The sequence below is a fragment of the Haliotis rufescens genome, unplaced genomic scaffold, assembly GCF_023055435.1.
Source record: "Haliotis rufescens isolate VD_foot unplaced genomic scaffold, xgHalRufe1.0.p SCAF_2, whole genome shotgun sequence".
Classification (NCBI taxonomy): Eukaryota; Metazoa; Mollusca; class Gastropoda; order Lepetellida; family Haliotidae; genus Haliotis; species Haliotis rufescens.
In genome coordinates, this window is record NW_025963890.1 from 55,690,812 (window position 1) to 55,713,283 (window position 22,472).

A 22,472-nucleotide genomic window follows, 5' to 3' on the forward strand; every position below is an offset into this window, starting at 1 on the left:
CACCATTTAGGGGTTCAGAATATTGTTTGACTGGGTGCTCTTCTCATTGATTTAATTTTAGATTTAATATGTCAACATTTTATATACCAAATGTGCCCTGCTCTAATAAATGCCTTCTGACCAACTTTTAGACCAAACTGTGAGAAATTATCATAGGCTAGCAGTAGAAACTAACATTTTTAGTCCATTAGTCCTTATAACAACAAATAGCAAAACCATAACAAATTTCTACTTGTCCTTATTATACCTTAACTATTGGGCAGTTAAGCCAGGACTACAGGACGAGTGCCAATTTTAACACTGTAAGCACTCCTGTACATCAGAATATTTACATGACAATTCACATTTTGTCTGTTTACTGCCGCCCTATTTTTTAAAACAAACTTAACTTGCTTTGTATGGTTTTAATGAGCACTATCCCCATTGTCATGTTCTAAGTGCCCAGGGAGATTATGACGGTGGATACAACATATGCTGTAAGATCAAATCAGTCATAAATATGGACAGTCATTATACTGTTGAGAATCACCTTGCAAACCACATACATTGTGTAATGATCACCCCGTATAAGCAGTCTGATCCTTCTTGTCTGTCTACGTCAGTGTTTTGGTTTGTTTTTTAATTACTATTTTTTATTTAAATATTAAAGAATGCATTTCAACCCTTCTAAAATTCTAAATGTCTGTGTACTGTTATTTGTTAAGTACATGCCACCATTACCAAATATATTCTCTCATACACTGGAGAGCAGAACAAAGGAATTATGACATATCGTTTATGACCAACCATAAGAGGTAATGTAGCGAAATATTGGCCATTATTCCTCTAATGGCTGCCCACAACCTGAGAAGACTTAAGGGTGACTGCAATATCTCTTTCATATTACAGAGTAAAGTCTCACAAAGAAATCTTAGCCAATGAATATCACCTATTAAGAAAAGTGTCTTATCTTGATCAATCAATATTGATTTACAGCTTATCAGAGAAAGTGCCATTTGTAAGATGTCAATCAGCTTGTGACGCTCCCGATAGTTGCTGATAGCAACAATTGTAAAAGACAAAAGGCCAGAGTTGGTGCAGAGGTCCCTCGCCCTAAATCCCTCAAGTCTGATCAAAAATCAATTGATTAATCAAATCCTATCACTAGCTCAATATCTGATCAATACTTAATGGACTGTGGCAGACAAAAAAGCTTTGAATATGGTGCTGTTGGCACAGAGTTCTTGAAATGTAACTGACTTGTGTCTGCATCACTGTAAATGAAATTGATTTGACTGGTTGCTGAAGGCCTTACAACTCACATCAATAAAGGAGTTGATAATGCTACTGTTTGAATTGCAATGCATAATGTAAATTTCAATAAATGGTCCCGGTTTACAAGATCATTAGCTGTACCTGAAGTATGGTTTATCAGCTTTTCATTCAGGAATTATATGTATAGGCCTATATATATATATGCAATCACAGTAGAGACTCAGGGTCAATTTCTTTTTAGTGGTGTTATTTGTGAAGGCAATTCCTGTCTCCTGCTGTGATATTATGACAATAATCTGCAACAGACAATGTCAATAGCCCTCTAGTCCGCCAAAAGACATAAATGTAAATGTATCAGCATGGCTCATTGCTGAATTAAGAGATAATTATTTTCGTATTTTAAAACACAATGAAAATTTTCATCTGCATTCACATATCACTGGTCTTGGTTAGCTGAAAGGAAACCATATGCAAATTAGCAATAAATGTTTTTGGTTTCCTTATTGTTTTAAAAGTTTGAATATTCATATAACAGTATTTGGATTTGTAACTCAGAAGCATCTACTTGATACCTATAGATAGCATAAATAATATTTTTATCCATTTACTCGGGTGGATTTTACTAACGAATTTTCACCTCAAACACATCTTAAAAAATAAAAATACTGCTTGATCTTCAAACTAAAATAGATAGATCTATTTAGGATTTATTTTTGGGGGTTTTGTTAAATGTTTCACAGTAAGTAACTTATGTCTTGAGTTGAAATATAGGGCTATATTTGGACAATATGAAACAGAAACGTTAAACAACATTCACGATTTAAAAAAAAAAAATAACCTCCCTTATGAATAATCTATAGGGATTAAGTTACTAATCAGTACAAATTTGTTCTATAACATAATATACTCGAATTGCATACATGTAGTTAGAGACAAACATATTCTATTGAAAGGACCGGCTAACAAATCTGATTGACACTGAGTATGACTGCAGTGATTTCTCACCACCTGTCAACTTTGTTTTCGACAGTAACTTTTGTATTGTTAAAGACTTTATGCTTGAACAAACCTGATCTGAGGCCGAAGGTGGTCGAGAATTCGGCCTACTCCGAAAATCTGCTCGACTCATGATGGTAAAAATCCTCCGCTAAGATCCGTGAGATATCATTATCAGAGTCATGCCTGTGTCTCCGCCTATAGCACTCAGCTGAATTTTCCCCCTATCACATGCCGAGCGGTTTCCAGGCTAAACAAATGGAGGAAGGTCACGTGATCTATCCAAGGGGCATAACTGTTAAATACTTACATCGACAGACCGCTTATTGGTTTTTAACAGCCACATCTTATGTACACACACACATTAGACACAAGATAATCGGGTTGGTTTTTTTTTATCTAGACAGGTCTCATAATTGCTAAAAGAATACTAGTTTACACTGATAAATGTTATTGCGAGAGAAAACTGCATTTGATAAGATATAGAAGACTGTGAGGTTCCTATTTGATACAAACTGGTTTCTTGAAAGCAAATGGGGATTTTTAATGACCAAAGCACATTTTCAAATCGCGTGTTTGATAGTCGATTAAATGAGGCATGTTTTGTGCAAAAATAACTAGCAACAACTTCGGTGTTAATAATAGTAATTGAAGCGTTTTAAAATGTCTCAAAATAGATCAATACTGATTTTCTTCTTGCAGCCGTGGCGGAGGCAGATTGACTGTGTCAAGCTACTTAATAAAAGTGAATAAATAATACGCGAGGTGAGAGAGAGACCCGACCCCAGTACCTATTTGTTGATTCTAGGGCAATAAATAATGCAGAAGAACTTTGTAGTTTTAATTGGACAGAACACAAAAAGATGTAATCTCGTCAAGGTTGTCACGCGAGACTTGCATGTTCTGTAGACTCAGATAGATTTAGCTTTTCTCTCACACCAACGCTCGGACTCGAAATAACTATGGTGGTTATAGATGCAAATCAATATGTGTATGTTTTGATTTATTAATTATTATTATAGATTATGATTTGTTTGAACTATATTCTGTTGCCTGGATAATTGACGGTAATGGATTCAAAACACGCCGGGTTCAAGTAATTTCCGGAATTACGGCTGTCTGAAGTTCCTGTTCAGCAGTTATTAATGATATTTTTTGCTAAGATAATAAATTCAGTTATCATATCTATAAAATTGGGTTCTACATGGACTTGTAACCTAAATTAATTTAGAATACACCAGAGAATCAGAAAAGAAATCAAACTTTCAAAAATGATAAAAAATACTTGCTCTCCAAGCAAATCTTTGACACATCCATCATGTCTCAGCGCGTTTGAGCAGTTATAAATTGGAAAGTGTCCTATAAAAAATCATAAATTATTAAGTGCTCAAGTATAACGTGTATGATATAAATATAAATCGATATCGCATATGCTTCTTGAGAACGTATCCGGGGACTGCAAATAAATGAAACAAAATTAATACCACCCCATCCTCATTTCCACCCTCACCCAGTCCTCACCACATCCTCACACCCATTTTCACCCCATCATCACCCCGTCCTCACCCCATCCTCACCCCGTCCTCACCCCGCCCTCTCCCCATCCTCACCACATCCTCACCCCGTCCTCACCCCATCCTCACCCGTCCCCACCCCCATCCTCACCACATCTTCACCCCGTCCTCACCCCGCCCTCTCCCCATCCTCACCACATCTTCACCCCGTCCTCACCCCGCCCTCTCCCCATCCTCACCACATCCTCATCCCGTCCTCACCCCATCCTCACCCGTCCCCACCCCCATCCTCACCACATCCTCACCCCCACCCTCACCACATCCTCACCCCGTGACATAGAACATATCAACCCAAGTTAAACATAAACTAACGGGCAAAAGAAACGCCAAATGTTTGTTCTATCCGATGACATTGATATCGCCCAGCTCCTGTGGTCAGTCATCCCATGCCATGATTTTTGCCATTTGTCATTGTTCAGAAATAGGGGTGTGCTTAACTTTTCGAGTGTCGAGAACGCCAAGGCTATGAAGAATTAAGATAAACAAATGAACCCGTGCATGAGAAATAGAAATGCCGAGGGATGTGTAGATAAATGAGGACCACATAGACCTGGGTGTGGATATGTCGAGGGATGTGTAGATAAATGAAGACCACAAAGACCCGGGTGTTGGAAATGACGAGGGATGTGTAGATAAATAAGGACCACATAGACCTGGGTGTGGATATGTCGAGGGATGTGTAGATAAATGAAGACCACAAAGACCCGGGTGTTGGAAATGACGAGGGATGTGTAGATAAATGAAGACCACAAAGACCCGGGTGTTGGAAATGACGAGGGATGTGTAGATAAATGAGGACCACATAGACCTGGGTGTGGATATGTCGAGGGATGTGTAGATAAATGAAGACCACAAAGACCCGGGTGTTGGAAATGACGAGGGATGTGTAGATAAATGAAGACCACAAAGACCCGGATGTTGGAAATGACAAGGGGGATGTAGATAAATGAAGACCACATAGACCCGGGTGTGGATATGTCGAGGGATGTGTAGATAAATGAAGACCACAAAGATCCGGGTGTTGGAAATGACCAGGGATGTGTAGATATATGAGGACCACATAGACCTGGGTGTGGATATGTCGAGGGATGTGTAGATAAATGAAGACCACAAAGACCCGGGTGTTGGAAATGACGAGGGATGTGTAGATAAATAAGGACCACAAAGACCCGGGTGTTGGAAATGACGAGGGATGTGTAGATAAATGAGGACCACAAAGACCCGGGTGTTGGAAGTGACGAGGGATGTGTAGATAAATGAAGACCACAAAGACCCGGGTGTTGGAAATGACGAGGGATGTGTAGATAAATGAAGACCAAAAAGACCCGGGTGTTGGAAATGACGAGGGATGTGTAGATAAATGAGGACCACAGAGACCCGGGTGTTGGAAATGACGAGGGATGTGTAGATAAATGAGGACCACAGAGACCCGGGTGTTGGAAATGACGAGGGATGTGTAGATAAATGAAGACCACAAAGACCCGGGTGTTGGAAATGACGAGGGATGTGTAGATATATGAGGACCACACAGACCTGGGTGTGGATATGTCGAGGGATGTGTAGATAAATGAAGACCACAAAGACCCGGGTGTTGGAAATGACGAGGGATGTGTAGATAAATGAGGACCACAAAGACCCGGGTGTTGGAAATGACGAGGGATGTGTAGATAAATGAGGACCACAAAGACCCGGGTGTTGGAAGTGACGAGGGATGTGTAGATAAATGAAGACCACAAAGACCCGGGTGTTGGAAATGACGAGGGATGTGTAGATAAATGAAGACCACAAAGACCCGGGTGTTGGAGGTGACGAGGGATGTGTAGATAAATGAAGACCAAAAAGACCCGGGTGTTGGAAATGACGAGGGATGTGTAGATAAATGAAGACCACAAAGACCCGGGTGTTGGAAATGACGAGGGATGTGTAGATAAATGAAGCCCACAAAGACCCGGGTGTTGGAAATGACGAGGGATGTGTAGATAAATGAAGACCAAAAAGACCCGGGTGTTGGAAATGACGAGGGATGTGTAGATAAATGAGGACCACAGAGACCCGGGTGTTGGAAATGACGAGGGATGTGTAGATAAATGAGGACCACAGAGACCCGGGTGTTGGAAATGACGAGGGATGTGTAGATAAATGAGGACCACAGAGACCCGGGTGTTGGAAATGACGAGGGATGTGTAGATAGATGAGGACCACATAGACCTGAGTGTGGATGTGTTCAGGGATTTGTAGATAGATGAGGACCACATAGACCTGAGTGTGGATGTGTTCAGGGATGTGTAGATAAATAAGGACCACATAGACCTGGGTGTGGATATGTCGAGGGATGTGTAGATAAATGAGGACCACATAGACCTGAGTGTGGATATGACGAGCGATGTGTAGATAACTGAGGACCACATAGACCTGAGTGTGGATATGACGAGGGATGTGTAGATAAATGAGGACCACATAGACCTGAGTGTGGATATGACGAGGGATGTGTAGATAAATGAGGACCACATAGACCTGTGTATGGATATGTCGAGGGATGTGTAAATAAATGAGGACCACATAGACCTGAGTGTGGATATGACGAGGGATGTGTAGATAAATGAGGACCACATAGACCTGAGTGTGGATATGTCATGGGATGTGTAGATACATGAGGACCACATAGACCTGTGTGCAGATATAGCTGTATATAACGCAAATATAGCAGTATATATCGCAGATATAGCTGTATATAACGCAGATATAGCTGTATATAACGCAGATATAGCTGTATATAACGCAGATATAGCTGTATATAACGCAGTTTTAGCTGTATATAACGCGGTTAGTGCTGTATAGAACGCAGATATTGCTGTATAGAACGCAGATACAGCTGTATATAACGCAGATATTGCTGTACAGAACGCAGGTATAGCTGTATAGAACGCAGATATAGCTGTATAGAACGCAGATACAGCTGTATATAACGCAGATATAGCTGTATATAACGCAGATATAGCTGTATATAACGCAGATATAGCTGTATATAACGCAGATATAGCTGTATAGAACACAGATATAGCTGTATAGAACACAGATTTTGCTGTATATAACGCAGATATAGCTGTATAGAACACAGATTTTGCTGTATATAACGCAGATATAGCTGTATAGAACACAGAATATAGCTGTATATAACGCAGATATAGCTGTATATAACGCAGGTATAGCTGTATATAACGCAGATATAGCTGTATAGAAATCAGATACAGCTGTATATAACGTAGATATAGCTGTATAGAAATCAGATACAGCTGTATATAACGCAGATAGAGCTGACAGTGTATATAACGCAGATATAGCTGTATATAACGCAGATATAGCTGTATATAACACAGATATAGTTGTATATAACGCAGATACTGCTGTATATAACGCAGATATAGCTGTATATAACGCAGATACAGCTGTATATAACGCAGATATAGGTGTATATAACGCAGATATAGCTGTATATAACGCAGATACAGCTGTATATAACGCAGATATAGGTGTATATAACCACGATATAGCTGTAGACAAGGTTGTGTTCCAAGTAGCACACAAACTCGAGGTAGTCAGTGAGTTAATATAGGGTCTTACGCGTTTACCAGTATTTCGCTGCCAACATAAATTGGAGTGAGGGAGTTGGGTTTAACGCAGTATTCCAATTATATCTCGGCGTGTCAGGTTAATGTGGGAGGAAAGCCCGAAGTGATGCAGGTCTCAGACGTTTACCACTTCGTTGAAACCCACGAGGACGGGTATGGTGCTGATAAACCTAGAAACATAATCGGAGCGAACCGGGATTCGAGCCCACAATCATAGGTTTCTGAGGGACGCACAGCGAACGTGGCGCCTTAGACGACTGGGCCACCCGTGCCCTCAACATACATTGGAAGAAAAGAAACTGTCTAGGTCGTAGATTTGTGCCACGTCGGAGCAACCTATGAGCACCGGTACTGTGCTAACATTACAAGGATTACAATTAGGGCGAAAAGTCTGGCACAGCGTGGAAACTAAACTTTGGAGACGTTGAACATCATACCTTTTTTTACAATGAACTATAAATCTCAGCCAGGGCATTTACCTTCTTTATACATTATTATACATACCTTCTACATGATTATTTGTTTGGAGACCAGAATATATGACATGGAATAACTTAGTATTTGCTAATCAGAAAGAATAATAGCAATCATGCATAATGTATTATTGATATCACCAAGTAACAAATCAAAGACTTCCACTATGACAAAGGTACATCGAAACTCTTTTATTTATAAACGTGGAGTTGTTTGGATTTCCATGATGCCGACAACAAACAGGCTTTTCGTATTCTGTTTCATATAAGAAACAATTTAACATCAACAGCCGAAAAGGAGGAAGAGGCAATTTCACCAAAGAAACTACTCAAAGCTCAGGAAAAGATGCATACAAGTGCACAATTCAACTGGCACATTGTTTCTGAATATACTAGCGGGCAAAAAAACACAGTTAGAAACTGATGACTACGAATGTTGCATAACATGACCGGTGAATTTCACGACAAATATTTTCTCAAATACAGTTAAACCTTATTATTATTCCGGGCCCACTTCAACCGGAAACGAGGGCACGGGTGGCCCAGTCGTCTAAGGCGCCGCGATTCGCTGTGCAGAGGTGCGAGGCACGCCAGAAACCTATGATTGTGGGTTCGAATCCCGGTTCGCCCCGATTATGTTTCCAGGTTTGTCATCACTTCGGGCTTTCCTCCCACATTTAGCTGACCCGCCGTGATATGACTGGAATACTGTTAAAAGCGGCGTTAAACCCAACTCACTCACTCACTCAACCGGAAACCCTGTTTTGGAAAGGCACAGTCCTCAGTTTTGATGTTTCATTAATCCGGAAACATTAGTTAATCCGGACAATTGTTCTGGCAGATGGTCAATCCCATAGACCACGGAGGCGAACTTACGCCCAACGGATTCTGTTTCGGCTGATAATCGAGACTGGTTATACTCTGGCGTTTACTTGAACTGGGTCTATGTTTATGCCCAGTCTCACCATAAGCTCAGTAGCATTTATCAACTAAGCTTGTCGACAAAAGAAATGTTTGGGCCGAGACATTAAAACTACCCCCCGCTCCCCCATTTGTTGCAAAACGAATAGATAGATCAGTGATTTCCATGATTACATATATACCGTCACGCTGTTTTGACGTATATATATAATTATATATATATTGGGCCGTGACACGTTTAAACACGTTTTTCTGTACTTATATGCAGCAAAGTATCAGCACTTGTACACAGCGGACGTAATTCCAAATTAACATATCGTTATTAATTTCAACAAAACCAGTAAATGCGCTATAGATGTTCTGGTCCATCACGTGAATGTTTGCAGGCCACCGTCGCAGGGTCGGACTACTGCTGAGCAGCGTCAGTCAACAAACACCACGTTTTTATGCAAATTGTGTGACAGGCTGGTGCAGCTGGGGGGAGGGGGGAGTACATGGTGAACCTTTTTGGGAACACCCGATGTCCTCACTGATCTTCTTCGACCCATTCATGTAATGTTCGCCGTTGTTTTCTCTTTACGCCCTTTACGATTTATGTTTCACTCTATCATATGTGAGGGGGCACGGGTGGCCAAGTCGTCAAAGGCGCCGCGATTCGCTGTGCGGAGTTGCGTCCCTCCGGCGCGCCAGAAACCTATGATTGTGGGTTCGAATTCCGGTTTCCAGGTTTGTCAGCACCATACACGTGCTCGTGGGTTTCACCAAAGTGGTAAACCTGCATCACTTCGGGCTTTCCTCCCACATTAAGCTGACACGCCGTGATATAACTGGAATACTGTTAAAAGCGGCGTTAAACCCAACTCACTCACTCTATCATATGTACTTTTTCATGACGAATCTTTCCCAGTGTGGTAAACGTCTAAGACCTGAATTCCTTTGGGGTTTCCTGCCACACTATACTGACACACCGTGATGTGACAGATATACGGTTATAAACCAAACTCTCAAAATTCGGTGTTGATGCTTTCCTCGCTCTGCATAACGACTCACTCAACAGAACAAATGACTTACGGAAATATGGAAGAGAGTGGTATCTACATTTAACTATGCATGCAGTTGTAGAGGTTTGAGTGACAGTGTACCGGATTATGAAATGGAGTCAAAGCTTCTCGACTCCTCCAATCTCTTTTATACGTCTCTTTCATCTGTAATGGCTATCGGGTGTCACAATGTCGGATCTCACTGACCCGGCTTCACAGCATCCAGTGGGCGGTGGGATATTTTATTGGTTACGCCAAAGGCCCGGGTTCGATTCCCACTCACTCACTCACTCACTCACTCACTCACTCTACCACTTTATTCGGCCAGAGTCGATAATTGACAGACTACATAATGTGATATAGCTGTATACAGTTTTAGTGTATATTTTGACACAAAACATTCAATCACTCACCTACACCTAGTCACTCACTTCATGAATAAATCAGAGTGATGGTTCAGTTCGAAACAGTTGCATCGAGATGAGCGTGTAAATAGCTTCATTGTCCTTGTGTAGTGTACATGTCAGCAAACCTAAGTTCGACCATAAATTAGTTCGAAATAGTAAGATGAGGTGAGGTGAAGTGAAATAGGGTTTAACGTCACGTGCAAGACTATTGCACTTACATTGCGACGTGCATAACAGTAAACGTGTGGTTGCTTGAACTAGTCCGGACTAATGCATATGCCGGTTTTATAATACTAGCCCACTGAGACACCATGCATGGACACCCCACCCAGACCCAGTATACTGTCTGCGAGCCGACCAGTCCTTGTTTTAGCCCCTTAATGCCGAGCACCAGACAATAAGTACCATAGTTTAACGTCTTTTGGTATGACGCGGCCGGTGATCGAACCAAAAAAAGGATCACCTTCCGCTCTCCCGGCAGACGCCATATCCACTAGATCACAGTGAGTAAGTATGGTTTTACGCCGCTTTTAGCAATATTCCAGCAATATCACGGCAGGGGACACCAGAAATGGGCTTCACACATTGTACCCATGTCGGGAATCGAACCCGGGTGTTCGGCGTGACGAGCGAACGCTTTAACCACTAGGCTACCCGACCGCCCCCACTAGACCACAGAGGCGCGTTTTGCAACGGTACAGTTTTCCGTACCTTGACTACCAGAATTAATAGTGTATAAGCTATAAGTATATATGTATACCAGTGTGTGCTCGGTGATAAGACTAACTCAGGTAACTAACAGTGAGGGTGAAATTGAGGATGAGGGTGCCAAGATACCTCTTCTGGTGCTGTTTCCAAACTTGCTGTCGACATTTTCACACGGAACGAGTATAATCCATACGTACATCAGTAATCAACTCCTTACCATACTAACTTCGGTAACGAGTCATAAACCGTATAAACACTCCGTTCAAACACACGACAGCCCTTAGCAACACCTTCACCGACGCGCCTAATCAAATACGCATTGATACGAAATCAAATAAATTATTTCCTCCAACATGTACCTTTAATTTGAACAAGTCAATGACTTGACCGTGACTATATACATATCACCACCATGTTGACTCTACCAGCGTGTGATTGTACCGGGGCACGCAACAGCAATTTATTGCCGAGAGCCAAGAGGTATACGGTTCGAATAAGGCACGTAGGTACTTAATCCAAGCCTTTGTGATACCAAATGAGAGCTCGACAGGAGGGTAAGCGAGTCACAATGTCCCATTTAAAAGCTTGTCGTCATGTATAGAGTTTGTGAACATAATACGACACCCTCGCAACGTGTTGTGGGTGAATGAATCGAGACATGTAACAAGCAGGTTACCTCCCTTGTTTGTTTAGTATTCGTTAGACAGAGGTCGCTGAAAGTTTATATTTAGTTAAAATTTGGTTTTCGGTATGGCGTTTGTAAGGTTAAGTGTGGAGAGTTCCTTATCACTTTAATTATGTCCCCCAATATATGAAATTCTTCATTATTTAACCCTGAATAAATTCGAAGTGATGCACTATTTTCAACGCCTTAATGTTCACGTATATGCGGTTATTGTGGTTGGAATGTATATAAACTGCCGGGTAAAAGAAACTATAACCCCACGTTTGATGGCCGCTAAAAATAAAACAAACAAGAAATGGTTAATGGTAATGAATTTGATATGGGTAACATAGTTGTCTTGGAGCTTAAGTTTGCAGTGTGTCGGTGACTGTTTTCAACCATATACCGTTATATTTTTGGTTAAATCAACCTTTCAAGTGTATAGCGTCATCACATATAGATCTACATACACTCCTCCCGTTTTGAAATCATCTTCATCAGAAAGTTGAATTGAAAGAACGATAACAGTGTCCGTTTAGCTTCTGTGCATATAACATTAAGAACCATTTACAATGACACTTTAGACCCTTTAGACTCCATCTGCACAAAGATATTTCAGCACTGTGGCTATCATTCCTCCATAACTGTCACGTACTTTGATATATATGTTGTACATCTATGTAGTCTTGTGAGTACTAGCATAACACAAATGTCAAAAGGTAGAAAAGTGAATGTTTTTTGTCGACTTTGTACACCATGAGACCGCAAAGCTGAGATAAACACCGACTTCGCACACAAAACTAGGTGATGTGTTCGTTATGAGACGACCAAGCACTCGGAAAACTTCGGAAAAGGTGCGGGTCGCTGTTTAGAAATGCCTGGCCTTCCTTTTTCCGATAGCATGGTAACCTCGGATTTTTTTCCGAAGGTCTGTCAACTTAACCAGGGGCCCGTTTCATAAAGCCATCTTAGCGCTTCGACTGACGTAAGTCTATGTTAAAGTATGGGAGTTACAGTTCATTTAAAATAAGCATTATTCCTTGATATATTGATCGTGACGATCAAGAATACACGCATTTAGCATAGTCCTGCAAAATTGTACGAAATACTTTACGTTTCGGGATTAAGACTGAGAAGTCCTGTTGTGTGAGTCGTACCTGTGTCATTCAAACATACACTCTCCCAGGTAGGTAGATTTTAAGTGCGCTTCTTGAATTTTCTACAAACGCGCTTCAACAGATCTAGACTGTACATCGCATGTTTGGATTGCGACACAAAAAAGTACTCGGATGAAACTGACCATTTAATTTACTGACATACAAATGAACCTCCCGCGGACGTCGTACATTTAAACTCAGCATAGACATGTGCTTCCTGTTGTTCATTTGAAAGAGATAGAATAGAAAATATCACAAGTACTTACTTTTTAATAGCCAGTTCTCACTTGATTGTGGTGCAAAGTTATGTTTTTTTACCAAATCTGAAACAATTTCGGTTTGCAACAGATAAAAGATTCCTGTAAGTGTTCAAATGATTTAATTTGCCATACTGACTTCGGAAAATGCGTGATTTCATAAAAAAAACATGAACATGCCAAAATGTCAATTTACAAATTAATAGCGTGTGTGTCCACCTCTGGTTGCGATGCAAGCAACATATCTTCGTCTCATGGAATGGACTAGGCGTCGCACAAAGTCCTGTGGGATATCTGTCCATATCTGCTGGAGCATGTTTCGAAGTTCCTGGAGTGTCTGTGGAACACGTAGTTGACGTCGAAGGCGCCGATCCATCTCATCCCACATGTGCTCGATTGGTGAGAGATCAGGGGAGCGGGCCGGCCAGGGGATGACATTCACGTTGTTTTGTTGAAGAGAATCGTGAACAATTCGAGCATTATTAGGCCAGGCGTTGTCATGTTGAAAGGTAATGCCTGGGCCATGACGACGCAAAAACGGTAGAACAACAGGGCCGATGATCTCGTCGCGGTAGCGCTGTCCATTGAGATTTCCCTCTGCCACTATCAAACGGGTCCTCTGTCTTGCTGTAATCCCACCCCATACCATAACGCTGCCGCCCCCGAACCGATCTTCTTCCATGACACAATGATTGACGTAACGTTCACCTCGACGTCGGTACACTCGAATCCGTCCATCGCTGTGGCTGAGGTGAAAACGAGACTCGTCATTGAATAGAACTTGTCCCCACTGCATGGCCGTCCAGCGTAGACGGTGCTTCCTGTCAAAATGGGACGTCTGGCGGGTCTTCTGGCGACAATCCCTGCACATCTGAGGCGACGACGTACGGTTAGTGAAGATATTCGTCGAAGGCGAGGGATGCTTCTTGCAGTCACTGTTGCTGGCTGGAATTGATTTCGTAGGTGTGTTGTTTGAATCCAGTTGTCTTGTCGATTATTGGTTACGCGTGGCCTGCCACTCCGAGGATGCTCTCTGACTGCATTCGTCTGTTGCCAACGTTGCCATAAACACCAAATGGTGTTTCTGTGGACGTTAAATTGTCTTGCAACATCACGTTGACTCGATCCTGCTTCAAGCATACCAATGGCTCGCAGACGCCTATTTACAGACAGGCGTGGCATTTCGTAATGTTGAATAATTGCGTAATTTTGTTGTTTTTCTCAGTTGTTGTTGTCAGCACGATGCTAAACAATGCATATGGATTCCCGTTAACGCACATGTTTTTATACCCATTTTTGGGTAGCGAAATGCATGGGGCTTGCATAAATGTCAACTTTTGCATGGAATGCATGCTTTTCTGTAGCAGTTGCGTTTTTGTGACTTGATTCCATACATGTACCACAATACTGGAATCCAAACTTTACTTGTTTGAAAAATACACTAAAATATTGGTGTCACAGGAACTTTTGTTGTTGAGTATATAATCAGCCTGGTTCCCTGGGTATGCTGCGCTGCCGCTACACTGCCCGCGCAGCATTCCAAGGGAACCAGGCTGACCTATGATATGCGAACAGTGTGAGAATGCGAGAATGCGAAAGCTAGGAAACTCGATTTGTCAAATCAAACCACAAAAAACACAAAATCGACGTATGAGAACGCAAAGTTTTAGATCAAGCACTTTTTGCACAGTTTTCACAGTTTGCTTGTTTTCAAAGGTCGAGATCGCGACAATGTCCCTTACAATATTATATACACAGTATTCCGTATTTATCACCTTACATCTTTTAGTGAGTGAGTATGGTTTTACGCCGCTTTTGCAATACTACAGCAATATCACGCCGGGGGACCAGAAATGGGCTTCACACATTGTACCCATGTGTCCAATCGAACCCAGACCTTCGGCGTCACGAGCGAACGCCTTAACCACTAGGCTACCCCTGCGCCCCTGAATATTTTAGATAGTGTTAAACAAGTTTGCGGCAACCTTAGCTACAATCTAAACTGTTCCTTTTGTGTTCTCTGCTGAGGATTGAGTAGGCGCCAATTTGATAACCTTTTGCTTTACGAAGCTCTGCAACGTATGTCGGTAAAGCTGCCCATCAACCAGCTGATACCACTCAACCGCGAAGACGAGCAGTTTACTCTAATGACAAAGTGATCTTTATGCCACTTAAAGACCCTAGCCTATTATCCGTTAAAACGATAATGTCAATAAAATGTCTTTCTAAAAGATCATTTGTATCTCCACTTATCATAACAATTAGTAATATTTTTAAAAATATTGATAATATCTTTTTTCTATTATGGTGGGTTGTTTTCGATAAAATAACTTTTGAAATATTCATATGAGCAAAAATGTATTATCCGGAACGATGAAGCACAGACATCAAGCAGACAGTTTAGGCATAGAGCGTAGGCAGCCCATCATGGACACGTCTGTGTTGAGAAGTCGGTGGCTTGCGATATGTTTGTGTTGCTGGGGTTTATGCCAAGCTTCATCAATGCATAGGATCTATCAGCCCTTCGGCAACAAGATGTGCTTGAACCAGTGTTATAAGGTCGGGAATTGCTGGTGTGTGCACGTACAACTCTCACACTGCAAATGTACTTTATATAGAGACAAGAAGCTTTGTAACGGGGGAAAGGAGAAGATTCAGGTTTGTACAAGTTACCCCTGATTTAGCTGTTTGAGTGAGTGAGTTGGGTTTAAGGCTGCTTTAAACAGTATTCCAGTTATATCACGGCGTGACAGCTTAATATGGGAGGAAAGCCCGAAATGATGCAGGTTTCAGGCATTTACCACTTTGGTGAAACCCACGAGCACAGGTATGGTGCTGACAATCTTAGAAACATAATCGGGTCGAACCGGGACTCGATCCCACGATCATAGGTTTAAGGCGCGCCCAAGGGACGCATCTCTGCACAGCGGCGTCTTAGACGACTTGGTTCTTCGTGCCCCAAACCATAGCTGTTTTCACAGTCGTCATGGTAAATGAGGGAGCGAGTGAATTGGGATAAACGAACTATATGAGTATTTCAGTAATGTCGAGACTGGGTTAGTGCTGCTCAATGTGGGAGGAGAGCCCGAAGTGACGCAGGTCACCGACGTTTACCTCGTTAGTTAATGTCTCTAACATAACATTGATCATAATCAGGGGAAACCTAGGATTCCGGTCATTGGTCTGCGGATCCTGACAAAACTGAGGGGCACTAATCTGCCCAGCAAAATAAACATGCCTTGCAAATACGAGTTCCTGAAGTAAACCAAGAGTTACATATACACGTTTGTTAGACTGGCTGTACGGGGAACTATGTTCTGATTGGTCCCATAGGCCTCGCGGTCAAGGTCAAATGAGTGAGTGAATATGGTTTTACGCCGCTTTTAGCAATATTCCGCAATATCACGACGGGGGACACCAGAAATGGGCTTCACATATTGTACCAATGTCAGGAATCGAACCCGGGTCTTCGGCGTGACGAGCGAACGCTTTAGCCACTAAGCTACCCGACCGCCCCGCTCACAGGTCAGAGTAGGTTCTACAAACCGCAATACTTAAAAATGCTTGAAAAACATCTCTGGTCAGTACAGAATTAGTTGCTAATCCCTCCTTACTCAGTTACTTAATTAACTGCGATAAGTTGTCCCAAGTGTGGACACTGTGCCTTCATCAAATACCCAGTGTGTTCAGTGAGGCGTAGGCAGGTCAGTGGCCACACTGGGAGGTTTTCTCCCAAAACGCCTACACGCCAAAACACCTACAGCCCAGTACCCCTACACTTGGTTAAAACAACAAAGGGATTTCACCTTCAGTAAACTACGGTTATAACGAACTAAAAGGGACCACTTATTAAAGTTCGTTATAACCTTAGTTCGTTATACGCATATATACAACCAATATACACAGCAAATGGACGGGACCAAAAATCAGTTCGTAATATCCGTCAGTTCGTTATAAGCGTGTTCGTTATAAACGTAGTTTACTGTACTTATAATGGAACAGTCCCAAAGACTAATTAATCCATGAGAGTAAAAGATGAAGGAAGTAAAGATAAGCTGGATTAACATTTGGAAAGATTGATTGAAATTGAGTAAAAGATTATGTTAATTTACTTAAGATTGGTTTGTTTAAACATATTATATTTCTAAAGAAACCTTAATTGGTGAACAAGAAGGTTTTTATATTTTAACACCGTTCCGGGAAATAAAGAATTGGTTTAAAACCGAGTAAAGGTTGAAGCATGAATGTACCTAAAGTATTTAAATTAACCAGTTTCAACCAATTGTATATATAGGGACACTCAGCTGGACCTCTAAATTCACTTATCAGATCAGAAATAGACTATGGTTGTGAGGCCTTTCACTCAGCATCAAATACTGTCTCGAGCCGCCTTGACAGAATACAATACAAAGCCCTAATGCTTGCCTCAGGCGCAGCAACAGGCACCTCAGTAGAAGCATTACAAGATGAAACGGGAGAGGGCTAGCGCTATTTTGGAGAGTTTCCTGTCCAGGTGACCTAATGGTCACGATTGGACAGTTACTGACTGAGAGTTGCCGCCAGCTAATTGATGACCGTGATGGAAGAGCCAGCCGGGCAATCCACATATAAGCCGGTCCGTCAGTGAAGTCGGCAGAGAGGCAGAAAGGCACAGAACAAGCAACACCAACCAAGACCTGATCGACAGAGCAGACCCGGAGAGCATCCCAAGGTCTCTAACAGCCACCACAACTCACAACAGCCAGTCAACTTAGCTCCCAGCAGAACAACATACTAGGACAAACTCTTGTCGCATCTGGTCGTGCCTGAACAATCACCACAGCCTTCTCTCACAATCTCTGCCACGTTCGCCCGTTAAAACGTTTTGTAGAAACCAAGTGAATATAAAGTATTTTTAACTGTTATTAAAGAAACCACTGTAACCCTGAACGATTCGTCTGTTGTGCCTCAGAGAACTCTCATTGAAACTAAGAAGAGAGCAGGCAATATTATCGTTCTGGGGACGAACATCAAACCATTTGGTTAAAAAGATATGGCAAGACAAAAACACTCGCGATGAAGCCCTAGCTCGGAAAAATTCGTCACTAAAGCCATCTGGGATATTAGATCGGGAACTCATACTGGAACTTCCGGAAGCAAAGGCAGCCGTCCTATGAGACTCGCTAAGTGCACTTCAAGTCATCAGCGGCAGAAACTGAAACTCCAGGCCAAACACAGTCAACAATATTCTGTATATACAAAACTATCTAACCTAGGGCAACAGGTGAAGCTGTGTTGGATCCCCTCTCACATAGATATTCATGGAAATGACCCCTCTCATGTAGATATTCATGGAAATGAAAAAGCAGACACACTGGCGAAGCTAGCTCTAAGCCTGTTCCCTTTAGTAAACAAGAGATAAAAAGCAAAAGCAAAGCCTCGATAGCCCAAAAACGGCAAGCCCAATGGGACGCAAGTAAGATCGACAGATGGCTATACAAAATTCAACCCAAGATCAAACAAAAGCCAAACCCAGGAGTTGAAAACGAGTCGCTTAATCGCTTATGCCGCTTATAAAGAACGTTTGGCCCAGGGATTAAAAGCACACATCCAATACTTGGATGCTGTTGGTCATCGTTTGAGTGAGTTAGTGAGTATGGTTTTACGCCTCTTTTAGCAATATTCCAGCAAAATCACGGTGGGGGACACCAGAAATGGGCTTCACGCATTGTACCCATGTGGGGATTCGAACCCGGGTCTTCGGCGTGACGAGGGAACGCTGGTCATCGTTTGAAACTTGGCTGGTGAGTTATTGTGTTTCACACATTGTACCCATTAAAACGCATTTATGGCGTCATCAGCCTTGATGTGTTGTAGTGTAGTGTAGTAGTATGTGTGTAGTCGATTCTAGACCGTTTCTGTGCCGTTTTCGTGATACATAAAGTTTTGACCTTTATTTGAATTGGCACTCTGACTGTGCTCCTAAATTTTCACAAAATTGTCCTCGCACTATAAACATCATCTTTCAGAAACGACTTGACCAATGAAGCTGAAACTTCACATGCTTTTTCCAAACTAATGAAGACAATGAATGTGTTCAAGAGATTTGTCTGTTTGTTTGTTTAACGCCGCACTCAGCAATATTCCAGCTATATAACGGCGGTATCAGGCTTCAAGAGATTGGAAGCTGATATTTAATAACATGGCCACTACGGCACCTTCATTGAAAAAAATCGATTTCTGGCGGCTGCTCTGTCATTTCTGTTAAAATTGTACTGTTATGCTCTTCAATTTTATCACAATCTTTACCCAGAAAACATCTCCTGGTCCGAAATTACCTGACAGAGAAGTTCGCACGTTATGTTTCTCTTATGATGACAGTTAAAATCATAAACTAGGATTTTAGAGGGTGTTTTGTAAAACAAATGGGAAACTTGAATTGCTTTAGAAACTTAGAAGGTAAGAAGGTATATAAGACTATATATAAGAAGTGTAAAGTAAATTGAACTGTTTTTCACTGTAACAATGTCCTGAAAAAGTATGTTAAATCTTGCTTATTTAAAAAATAATGTGGACATTTACTTACTTGAATATGTGTTGATACCGATCCTCAGTATTAATGCAGAAAAGATTTTAATAACAATGCAAGTGGATGTTGGCAGTTTACACTATCCAGGTAAGCTACAGTGCCGTGCAGTGGCACAATTTTCCTTCAGTTTCGTTATGAGAAAATCAGCGTGTATGCTTATTGTTTCACAGGTTCGCGAGCATTTTTGCTCTAAGGATAATACCGTCGTGATTACGAGAAAAGGACACAGGCGGTGTATTTATAGTGGCCCCGTCGAAGAGCGCATCAAACAGCTGCAGCAACATAGCAACACAGAAGAAGTACAGACAAACAAACAACAACAAAACTTTCAAGTTTCACCATTTCCAACAAACAGCAAGTACCGACAGAGCAGCCAGACTTTTCGAAACAACACGATTCAACAGAACGCAAGAGACACGGAAGCTTCGGAAAATATCAAATTCCAACAGAACACTGTCACACTATCCTCAGGAGACACCAGCAACCAACAGAAGAGTCTCAAGGAAAATCCACGGATCCGGAACGGCAGTAAAAAGAACAGTCTCAAGCAAGCTCCAAAGAACGGCAACCAACAAAACGCTTCCATGAACGAGTCTCAACCATGTCAATACATGTGTAAGTGCTAAATGTTTGTTCAATCAAAGCCAGTGAGTCAGTGTGGTTTTACGCCGCTTTTAGCAATATTTCAGCAATACCACGGCGGGGGAGACCAGAAATGGGCTTCACACATTGTGCCCATGTCGGGAATCGAACCCGGGTCTTGGCTTGACGAGCGAACGCTTTAACCACTAGGCTACCCGACCGCCCCTTGTTCAATCAGAACTCGGCCCCACACCGACTTGCAACTCTGTACTTTCATTTGAATGGGTATAGGGATTTGTCTCCATTTGACATTCGATTGACAAAATAATTAAAGAGTATTTAATGTGGCCGAGAATTTATTTCGGTTTATTGACTTGAAAAACCGATGGTGAGAGGGTGTTTACTTTATTAAAAATTTGGAATAACGCCCGGGTAAAACGTTTTGTAGAAACCAAGTGAATATAAAGTATTTTTAACTGTTATTAAAGAAACCGCTGTAACCCTGAACGATTCGTCTGTTGTGCTACATATAGCACGGGTGTGGGTTCTTCTTTGGTGCCGTGACCCGGATCCCTCTCAAACAGGAACAGCCTGAGGCGAGTGGAGACTAACGTCCAGATCTTTGTGGGTGAGTAGCTCAGACTTCTCCTTATTTCAAATCTCGTAATGGCTAGCCAGGAACTAGGTGAATTTTTGTCAGGAATAGCGGGACAGATTTCAGGACAATTAACTAATCTGTCAACTACCTTAGGTGCGCAGGGAATAGCGCAGGTTATAAAAACATTTGAGGGGGAGCGCACAAAATTTAAAGAGTGGATTAAAAGCATTGAAAAGTATGCACTACTCATAAATGCAGATAGAGAAAGAGTAAAGCTGGTAGCCTACCAGTCGAGTTCAGGGGCGGTAAGTGACTTCACACACAGGTATCTGCAAGATCAGGGCCAGGCAACGTGGCATGAATTAAAACACGAACTCACTAAGAGGTTCGCAGAGATTATGGACCCACAACATGCATTCATGTTGTTGAGGGCGGTTAAACAAAAGTACCGTGAAAGTGTGCCCGACCTGCCCGAAGAAGCCTATGCTGGGTTAGGAAGGGACGGAAATGGTGCAACAATAGAGCGCCAATTAGTAGGATTCTTTATAGATGGGTCAGCCCATGAATATTTGAAAATGAAAGTCATGAGAGAAAGCCCACCCAACCTAGCGACAGCCATAACGTGCGCGACGCACGAACAAAATCTAAGAGCTAGATTTGATCTTAGAATAGGAAAAAGTAGACGGTTGATGGATGACCAACGTGGGGAAGAGCCCATGGAGGTCGACCATTTCCGGCCTAAGGTCAAGAGAGTGGACCACAGGGCAAGGGATTGTAGGACAGCCGACAGACACAGATTGAATGACAGGCCATGCAATCATGAAGGATCGAGGTGGGCCTTCCAACAACCCACAGGCATTACTGTGCTGGGTATGTAACCAGCCAGGACATTATAAATAGGATTGCCCGAGTAGAGCTAGGAGTAATGGGGCAGCTATGGGGCACGTAGGGGAACAGGGAACCAAGGTTTAAACTGAACACTCCTTCTCATGACCAAACCAATGGGAAGGAGGAGGAAGAGACAATATATAGCATTAATTTAGCTGGTAGCCCGAGCTCGTGTACACTTAGGATAGGGAAACAACAGTATAGGTGCTTAATTGATTCGGGAGCGGAAGTATCTATTATTCACAGAAGGTTTTTTCGGGAATTAAAAGGGCTCCATGAATTAGGTAGGATGAAGGTTTCGCTACAATCTGTAAATGGGAATAATTTGGAAGTGGATGGTGTTGTAAACCTGACATTTCAGATGAGAGGAGTAACCTTATCTCATCAATTTTGTGTGTTAGGAAACATGAATAGGAATATTATTTTAGGCAGGGATTGGCTAAAACAGAATGCGTCAGGCTATATTATGACCTTGATAGCCTGAGGGTAGGAAAAACTTATGTACCGTTAGAAGAAGACCTGCACATTGCCTCTATTGTTCTCCTGGCAGGGGACACCATATTAAAACCCCTACGGAGGAGTCTGTGCAGGGCAAATATTAAGCAAGGACACTACTCTTTACCAAGTGTCAGCAATAGATACTGGCTACTTCTCTAGTGAACCGGGACTAATGATAACTAATTGGCAAAAATAAACAGGAATGGGAACATACCCATCATGATAGTAAACTCTACCAAAAAAACGTTTTGGTTAAGG

At 42.0% G+C, this 22,472-nt stretch overlaps 1 protein-coding gene across 2 annotated transcripts in view; it reads right to left on the reverse strand.

The window, feature by feature from the left end:
* The window catches only part of LOC124141058 (zinc finger CCCH domain-containing protein 13-like), a 113,048-nt gene extending 101,843 nt beyond the window's left edge, over positions 1 to 11,205 (reverse strand). Inside the window, exon 1 of one of the 2 annotated variants that reach the window (XM_048400184.1) lies at positions 11,132 to 11,205. In XM_048400184.1, coding sequence (XP_048256141.1) covers positions 11,132 to 11,167 — 36 coding nt within the window. In that variant the 5' untranslated portion in view covers positions 11,168 to 11,205. Of the gene's footprint in view, positions 1 to 2,323; positions 2,514 to 11,131 lie in introns of those variants that run through there. The other variant, XM_048400180.1, reaches the window with a different exon arrangement.
* Positions 11,206 to 22,472: the final 11,267 nt, after the last annotated feature.